This window comes from Lates calcarifer, unplaced genomic scaffold (genome assembly GCF_001640805.2).
Source record: "Lates calcarifer isolate ASB-BC8 unplaced genomic scaffold, TLL_Latcal_v3 _unitig_1440_quiver_2524, whole genome shotgun sequence".
Taxonomy (NCBI): Eukaryota; Metazoa; Chordata; class Actinopteri; family Centropomidae; genus Lates; species Lates calcarifer.
The window spans coordinates 1-9,616 of NW_026115518.1; the positions used below are offsets into that span (position 1 = coordinate 1).

The 9,616-nt window shown below is 44.9% G+C and overlaps 1 protein-coding gene across 1 annotated transcript; it reads left to right on the forward strand.

Moving 5' to 3' along the window:
* Positions 1–5,992: 5,992 nt before the first annotated feature.
* LOC108889008 (adenylate cyclase type 1-like) lies at positions 5,993–9,305 on the forward strand. The gene is made up of 3 exons (XM_051067327.1): positions 5,993–7,050; positions 8,600–8,749; positions 9,300–9,305. Exons 1-3 carry the CDS (start codon positions 6,436–6,438, stop codon positions 9,303–9,305), a joined length of 771 nt encoding a protein of 256 aa, XP_050923284.1. The 5' UTR covers positions 5,993–6,435.
* Positions 9,306–9,616: the final 311 nt, after the last annotated feature.

Here is a 9,616-nt window from a genome sequence, read left to right on the forward strand (position 1 = left end):
CTGGTTTTTAATGACTTCTGAGTCTTTTTAACTGATCTACAGTTCAGCTTTACTCTGGAACCTGCTGGGCCTGATTCCAGCAGTTTATCCAGCTGACTGTCACTCAGTTAGAGGGAGATCGAACCTGTTAACCAAAGTTACACAGAGCAACAACAGGTGTTCAGGGAGCAGAGTGGGAATGACAGAGGCTCCATTCTCCTTATTAAAAATCAGTGTGACATCAAAATAATTCTCAAGGAACCATTTTCATCTTTCACCTTTGGGACACATCCTAAATGTTTAACAGCATCATGAGCATCATATTAATCTACATGCATACGTCTAAGAGTGTAGAGTTCAGACTGCAACTCCGTCGTGTCCGAACAGTCAAGTAGAAATGAGAAATATTGAGATCACAAACCCTGAGTGAATTCACTGTACTCCTCAGGCTGTGGGAGGCCACATAAACCGAGTACACACCCGCTGTGCCACGTGTGATGAGACAATTGTGTCCTTTTTTTTTCTTTTTTTTCACAAGCTTCACTGAGAATAGGAGTATGAGCAAAATCGCATTTACCTTTCACTTGAGAGAAATCCCGCGCTGTATTCCACCAGGATGACCCTAATCCTACTTTGCAGTCCACAGTGACTTTGCACGCTCCTCCTAAAAGCAATGGCATGGAAGAAAGTCATTAGGTCGACGACAGCTGCTCCACTGGGAATTATTATTGTCATCATCTGCTGTATGGCAAAGGTATTATTCAGCTGCTGCGGCTCGGAGGTGTCGGCAGAATTAAACGTCTTTCAAACTAAAACAGCAGAAGTTGTTGATTCTTCTTACAAGTGGTGAGGAGCAGTTAGTCTGTTAATCTTTCATTACCTTCAGTGTCAGACTGTTTTTTTTTTTTGTGGCTTGACAGGCAGATTTTTTTATTTATTATTTTATCATTCATTTAGATTTCATCTGGAATTGTATCCGTTCAGGAATCGCATTCATATTTTAATCGTGTTCATGTAAAATTCCCTCACAAGCACTCTGAGGAAAGTCATAAAAAAAGAAAACACAGACAATCTGGTAGGCTTTTTTTAACTTTCAAAGACGCAACTGGTGCCATATGAAAGAGTTCTGAAACTGTATGTGTTGTGCTGAGTGTGTGTGTGTGTGTGCATGCAGGCAACAGTGTGTGTAATGTGTGTATATGTGAGTGTGTGTGTATTTAAATGATAGTTGCATTGGAAATGTTTTTCAGCTTCCCTCCGATGTCTCTTGCTGAGGGAGATGAGAGGAGCTGACACACAGAATTAAAAATATCTCTCAATAACACTCCCACACACACACTGCAACCCAAGAGGCCACACACACACACACACACACACACACACACACACACACACATTTACACACACTTTAACACACAGCCTACTGCTGAACACCCTTTTTTTGTGTCTCTCTCATCTTTTTCGTTTCCCCTCTGTGCATATGGATGCATACATAAAATCTGCTGGTTGTTGTGAGCTTTAAAAAGCGACATTAAAACAACAGCATGGAGGTGTCACAGAGAGCTCCGCTTGAATTTTAACCACACGTTTTAGCATTTTTATACAACTTAAGCAAGAGCACATGGTGTAAAGATGTGAAAGATGTGAGCTTGTATCCATTTAGCGTTTGCAGAGTGATTATGTGGACAACACGGTTCACGAGGTCCTTCAGCGGCTGTATAAATATCAGCATTTATTCATGAGAGCTGGTTTTTGTGTTTGTCTATTCTGCGTCTACCACAGGAGAAGCATGGAGCTAATTGTGTTTGTATGAATGGCAGCGAGCAGGTTTATTCATGAATGCAAACAACACTGCAGCAGCAGCGGCGGCGGCGGCTTCCTCAGCCCCGGTGGAGGGCTCCTATTCATGAAAAAGAGCCCAGTCTGCTCAGTTCCCATTTATCTGTCTCTGTGTCTCCCTGCCAGCTGGCTCCCATCACACACACACACACACACACACACACACACACACCGGGTCCCTGACCAGGAAATCACCTGGCTGTGATTACGGGAACAGGGCGCCTAACAAATCAAAGCTGCAATCTCAGGGTCACCTGGTTTGAGGCGGCACTAGACTTGCTCTGACATTTTCAAAGTTTATTATAAATTTATGAATTTACTCGCTATACACATGTGCACACACAGACATGCTTGTAGCACACACACAGCTTCCACTACTGCATGTGTCTACACCCTGCCTCCCTCCCTCCCTCAACTCACCCACCTCCTGTGTTGTGGGTTTTTTTTGTTTTTGCAGTGCTTTTGGTTTAGGAAGGTTTCTGTGAAGGGTTTGGGAGTGTGTGTTTGCGGGTGGGGTGGGGGGTTCGGTCACCTCTGGAGCTTTCATCTGCGCCGCCGCCGTCCTTCATGTCAGAGCCTCAATTTGGAGAAATGTCAGTGAGCACAATGAGCTGGCAGGGCAGGGCGCTGTGTCACCGCGGCGCAGACGGATACAAACATATCAGCTGCACTCATCATCTCAAACCACCTGAAAGAGAGTCAGAGAGAGAGAGAGAGAGACAAAAAGATGGAGAGAGGGAGCCAGGGTGTCAGATTGGGAAACACCTCAGCAGCATATCAGTCACAACTGCTAGCCTTACTGCCTCTGTTGCCATGGCAACGAGGGACTGTCAGGCATCCTGGAGGGAGGGACGGTCCAAAAATCTGCAGCTGTCACTTACTTCAGGGGAGAGAGAAATGGATCCAGTGTGTGTGTGTGTGAGAGAGAGAGTGTGAGAGTGCGGATGCTGTATCACTTCATGTGTAAGATGGAAGGAGAGATGAGACACGTTGGAACGAGCTGGTGGGGTTTTTTTTTTTTCTTCTTTTCTGTGGAGATGGAAAATAACGCCGCCGTTTTATGTTTCCCCCCCAAAACAGCTGAAAGCAGTTTAAGTGCTGCTCGTTTATTTATACAGCGACTTAAACGCTAAGGTTTCCACTCAGAGTGTTTCAAATCAGGAGAAAAATAGAAAGCAGACAACTGAAATGACAGTGTCAAAAAAAAAGAGGGGGGAGAAAGCAGTGGAGTTAAATCTACATTTTTGCTAAAGTGATGAAGTCGGTAAAATCCAGGCGAAAATGGTTTGTTTTTAAAAGGTGCTTAAAAGCTTCTATTGAAGTTTCTGTCCTCAGATCCACAGGGAGACCATGAATCTGTTTGTTTGTCTCCCAAGAATTCACCAAGTAAAATATTCTGAATATACTATACAGCACATACACATACACATCATACTGTGGGGATATAATCATATATAACTGATTCAAGTCCACTGTCGACTTTGGAAATAGGGCTTTTATTCAGTGACACACATGTAATGTGGTTGAAAGCTCTGGAAAAAGCTAATGAGTGGACCTTGAGTAAATGAGTAATATGCACATTTAAAGTCAGATATTGGTATTTTTTCTTGAAGTTCATGATATTTTTAAATGAACACACACACCAGGACCAGGTGATTGAAACCAGTAAAAACAGGGATATAGACTGCTAACCTTGATTTCTCTTGGTGTGAAAATTGCAGGAAACCTTTTGGATAATATAAGTACACAACTCAACAAAATAAATAACATAGCTCCAATCGTTTTTAGACATTTTAATGCTAAAAAAAATGACATACTATACCTTTAATTTAATAGTCAACGTGTAATTCCTTCTATGTAAATACCGTTAGCTAATGTCTGTTTCTCATTGGTAACAGTTTTTCTTGGATGCTTAGTGACATTTTTGCATTTTTTCCAAATAATAATGAATGTTTTCTCACATGTTGTTTCACCTTTGACCGTCCCGTTCTCTCAGTTTGACGTCTTGGTACCGTCAGCAGCAGAGAGGAGAGTCTATCATGGAGAATATTAACCACAGTCCAGTGCAGAGTCTTTTACAACGAGAGAGTGTGTGAGCTCTTTTCACTCCATTGGCACGGCCACTCTACAAAATCTTATTAGTCGTCGCCCCCCCTCAGATGGGGGTCAGATTGTCTTTCTTCTTACTGTTGTGATCTCAGCTCTGCAGCGTATTGATTTAAAAACACACTGGATGATAGTGGGTATTGACCACATAGTAATTGCGTGTGCGCATGTAGAGACTTTTTGTCAGGGAGAGCCCAAAGTGCTTCACATTGACCTCTTCATTGATGAGCCAGTCCATTGACTTCTGCACAGATCTTAGCGATCTGAGGCACACGTGCTACAAAAAAACACAAGGTCATTGGTTGGAGCGACAGAAAAACACCTGCATTTAGTCCTCTGAAGATGCATACGTGCACTAAAGAGGAGCTATTTTAGATGTTAAAAGCCTGTTATTTTTGGATCCGACAATTAAGACTGATGTAAAGCTGTGAGAAGGAGGCGTCACATAAACGCACACATTCCTGTAAAAACAGGCACTGACGCAGGATTTTATTATCGTGTCAATCTTGGAGTGCTTTCCACAGATCTATATGCGCTTTGTTTGAGCTATTTCTGGGTGATGAATTCGTCAAAGTCAGCAACTGTTTGCTGATGTTTTCGTGACGTAATGAAGACCTTGTTTGTTTACTTCACTAGAAGCTCCATTAGCTTCAGACGTAGCTGTTGCTAATCTTCCTGGAGTCCACACTTTAAAACTGTCTGAATAAAACATTAAAACAAAGCACCACATTGTTACTTTTCTGCACGTATGTTAAACCTTTATATCTGATGTTATGATTAAGATGAATACACATAATGCAAATATCATTTAATGCATGTAAACACTTCCCATTACGTCTTCCATATCCTGAAGACTTCTGCTGTACCTTTTACACTAAAATCTCATTTTCCCCCTCCTGAAATGTCACTGTACATTTTAATTTCAAACAGCCTCTTCTTATATATGACATTTTTATCCTATTTTCTCCATGTTCTACTTTTGCTGACGTTTCTCTTTCCATATTGTCCTTCTATGATAATATCAGTTATGTTGTGGACCTGTTCTGTGTCAGTATTTGTTCTGCAACAACAACTCACATTAAACTCCCTTTAAATAACCTATGACACTGATATGCAAGAATAATACTGCACATATATCCTCTTTAATTTGAACAGCAGCACGTTTTGTGTAATCTTGCCTCATAATATTTTTGTATAACTTTTCCTTCCTGTCAGTTATTGTTGACTGCAGTTCTGCTGCTGCAGCTGTTTTGCAGACAGCTCAGCGTTTTCCTTCTTTCCCATATTCTCACGCATCTTATTTCACAGTTCTACTCAGTGATTCTAGCTGAAATCTGTCAGTGGCACGTGTATATGTCCTTCTCGGGTGATGTCGAGTTACATTTACCCCTAACCAACCCTTATTCTGTCAGTATTTGCTCTGCAAAGAATGATTCTCTCCTTGTGGGTGTTTAAGTTTCAATTTAAGGTATAAAAACTCCCATTAAACATACATTAAATGACCTAAGGCATAATGCAAATGCATGCACAAATTATGCAAATATGCAACCAACATGCCCTCAACCACAACAATGGTGCATCACATTTTAAGATGCGCGTCATCATTCTTACATTTTCACTGTTAATTCGGGAAGAGAGCGCTATTTTTATCTCCCTGCAGGACCAACTCCTCTCCTCCTCTCCCTCCCTCTCTCTCTCTCTCTCCTCTTAATTCTCGGTGTGAAATAACCACTTGATTCTGCAATAAAATATATGAGGGGAAGAGATGCGGGAAAGACCAAATTGTTTCTATATTGGACCATCCACCGGTGCAGCTGGTCTATTTTTAGCTGGGAACTACATCAGCTCTGACTGCAGACACTGTGAGGGGAAATCACCAGCGCTGTTTTGCTGCTGTCTTCACCCAACCACTGACATTTCACTGAGGCAAATTAAAGCTGGAGAAGGACACGCGGTAGAATATCGTATTTACACTATGTGTGTGTGTGTGTGAGAGAGAGAGAGAGAGAGAGAGAGAGAGAGGTGTGTGTCAAGACAGAAAGTCCAAACAGGGAAGAAGATAATACAATGATTGTTTGTGATGAGGGGCTGTTGTTCGCTGAGCCTCGTGGTGAGGTGTTTTGATTATCAACAAACGCGAGCGTGATGCTTCCTCTGAGTCCTGCTCGAGCGCAGGATCACCGGTAACTGAGGCACCGCAGGTGGTCCGAGAGAGAGAGAGAGAGAGAGAGAGAGAGAAAGAGAGAGAGAAAGAGAGAGAGAGAGAGGCGTGCTGCACATTGGTCGGGCTACTTTTCTGACGACACACCAACAATCGTCAACCTGTGGATAGAGAGCGCGTGCGGTGCTCTGTTGTCTCCTCCACTGCCACCCTCTCCCGCCGCTTAACACCGAGCCCGACCCCCTCGGACATCCAGGACGCATGTTTACTGGGAGAGGGTGCCGGTTCGATTCCCGCACGGAGGAGAGGAACCGAAAAGTTGAGGGGTCGTCGTGCGCCATTCCCGCTTCATGAATGGCCGGAACATGGAGGAGATGCCATTCGAAAGAGTCAAGACCCGGCGGAGGAAGGGTCACTGCCCGGCCGGTGCGCCCCTGGGCGCCATCGCCTGCGAGGACGAGTTCAACAGCCAGGAGCTGGAGGCTCTCTTCCAGAACTACAACCTGAAGCTGGAGCAGACCGCCACCCTCAAAGCGCTGGCGGTGCTCATCGTGGCCGCGTCGTCGCTGTCTCTGGTGGAGCTGCTGTCCAGCCCGCGTCTCACCTTGTCCAAGGGCTCCTACCCGGTGCACTGCGTGGTGTTTCTGTCGCTGTTCATCGTCACCAACGTCAAATACCTGCAGGTGACGCAGCTGCAGCAAATCGCGAAGCTGGCCCTGCTCTTCAGCTTCACCTTTGCGCTGCTCTGCTGCCCGTTCCCGCTGGCGCTCGGCACGTCGGAGCTGGTGAGCGCCGCTGCCCCTGAGCAAGGCGTGTGGCAGCTCATGCTGGTCACCCTCGTGGCTTACGTGCTGCTGCCGGTGCGGACGCTGATGGCCGTGCTGTTCGGGGTGATGCTGGCTGCATCCCACTTCATTGTCATAGCGACGTCGTTCACGGGAAGGAAACAGAAGCTGTGGAGACCGGTAAGTGCTGCACCCGCATCCCGGTCACTCGAGCCACCATCATATCACACCGGTAGCAGGGCTGAGTCGCCCCTGTCACTCCAGGTACCGCCGAGAAACTTCTCCAGTGTAGTTGTACTGGGGAGCTCCCAGCTGGGCTGTGGAGTAACTGTATGAATGTAAAGCGATGCTGAGAGGCAGCGTGCTTACTCATCCGACTTTCCCAAGAGAAGAGGAGGTTAAAACACCCTCCGTTATCGATTTTAGCTCCAGGATACTGTAGTTGTAGAATTGGAAACGAGCAGAAAGTTTCACTGTTGCGCAGCAGTGTAATGAAGCAGACGAGGAGCTGTCCAGCTGCCGGTGCTGAAACAGGCGCTCAGGATTCCTGCAGAGCCTCAAACTGTTGATCCTGGACCGGTCCTTCCTGGGGGGTCAACACCCACGATCATCCAGCGTGTTTTAAATCAGTAAGCTGCAGAGCGGAGATCACAAAGTGCAGGTAGAGGCAGTGATTTTAGCCTTTAAGATGCATTTTTGCCATCAAATATTTTCTACAACACCTGAATCTTCATTAAACTTCTGACTTAAAATGAAGGTTTGTGTTGTGACCCCTCCTGAGAAGTTGCAGATTTCACTTCCTGGGTTGTTATATTTGACATTTTTAGGGGCCTTGAGAGGAGTCTAAAATTATCCACAAGCAAAAAGTATGCATCAGAAAAAAGGGATTTTGTGCAGCAGAAACACATTTTATTCTTCTTTTTAGCTCTGATTTTCTCGCGACGCCAAGTTTGGAAGCACTGCTTTAAGACACAATAACATCTATGATAGTGAAAGATTAATAATAGTTTGTTTTTAACCCCTTAAAACAAAGAAATGTCTACTTGTGATCTCTCATCTGCAGATATGACCAGTTCGACCAGAGGATGATCATTTTCTTTATTTTATTTTTGGTAAAATCACCCTGTAATTTACTAAAAAAAATAGGTATAGATAAAAGGAAAGTCTGAAAAATAAATCTAACTTTGAAGAAGTATGTTCAATCTCTCGTCAGGGTCATAACCTCTAGATACGAACTGAACCTAGACGTGTTTTGCTCATTAGTTACAATATGAATTACAACTATTTTTGTTCATGAGGTGGTGTTTGTTGATCACAGTACAGAGAACGTATCATCCATCTGTCTGCACTGGATTAATGCTTCTCTGACCTTTCACCTCTGACCTTTCAGGCTACAGAGTTCATCCACCAAATTAAGTGTCCGGCAGGGATCAATAGTCTCTGATCATTAATCAATGATGCAAGCCATTCCTCTGTACTGCTTTTGTTGTTTTAAGTCACACCTATGGTTCTTGTTGTAATAATCCATGCGCTGACCTTGATGTCTGTTTATTCAATCCATCCTATGGATTAATCAAGGATTGGGAGGTCTAATCTAGGCAGGATGTATGATTGCAGTCAGAGACACACACATATATGGACACGTGTGCTCCTTCGGGCTCTCGTGCACATACAGTACGCAGACGCTGCCAGCTTCCATTGTGGCATGTCTGTTCTTGTTTGTGTGCAGCTGGTGGCCAACGCGGTGCTGTTCACCAGCGTCAACTTGTCTGGGGTGTTTGTGCGGATTCTCACCGAGCGCACCCAGAGGAAAGTCTTCCTGCAGGCCCGCAGCTGCATCGAGGAGAGGCTGAGGCTCGAGGATGAGAATGAGAAACAGGTGAGGCGTGAATTCACACACAAACACGCACACAATAAGAAACGCACGGGTGGTAAAAACAGCAAGACGACGACATGGCATCCTCACATTTCCCTGCATCTTGAGCCGCGTACGCTCGTGAAATCTTCACAGCCTCTTGAGAAGTTTTTTGTTTTTAAAAAAAGGTTCCAGGTGCCAATGTATTCTAACAACCTGCCCACAGGCACACAGTAACTATGACAGCAGCTATTTAAGGAAAGAACAATTACTGTGGCACATGCACCGGCGCCACACATTCCACCCCCTCTGCACACACCTACATGGAAGCGATTTAACTAAGGAACAATCGGGCAACTTTAACACACAGAAACACTTTGTTACGCACCACACCCTCTTTCACCCACCAAGTGCAAGAAACCCACCCACACCAGTTGTTTAATAGAGAATTAATTACCCCATGTATATAACACGCCTCTATACGTGTGCTGCCTTCACATACACAGCGCTGGTAGACGCACACTTAGCACCTGTGCTTTGTAGATTAGATGACGATATGCTGTGTTTTCCCCAGCAGTAACAGGCTCCCTTCTGACAGGTAATTACACAAGCAGATTGCTTTCATGGCCTCCCTACTCCAGTAAAGGTCACAGTTTATCTGGGTGAGAGAAACGCACACACATACACGGACCCATGATTCAGATCTATCACCAGCCGGCCAATACAACAGCCTGCAAGCGCCACAGCCGCCGCCGCCACCGCCGACGACAAAAAGTCTGGGATTTAAATTTCACCCATCAAGCAGGTTCGCCGGTTATCACTCGGGCGTTTGCTCTGGTTTTTGCTCGGAGCTGGATCCATAGGTTGTATTGATTCCCGAACATGTGTAGG

Bases quoted from the DNA above. Each gene is read 5' to 3' on its own strand.
- LOC108889008 (XM_051067327.1), top strand. From the start codon at position 6,436: ATGAATGGCCGGAACATGGAGGAGATGCCATTCGAAAGAGTCAAGACC. The intron at 7,051-8,599 runs GTAAGTGCTGCA...GTTTGTGTGCAG, and splicing joins AACAGAAGCTGTGGAGACCG to CTGGTGGCCAACGCGGTGCT.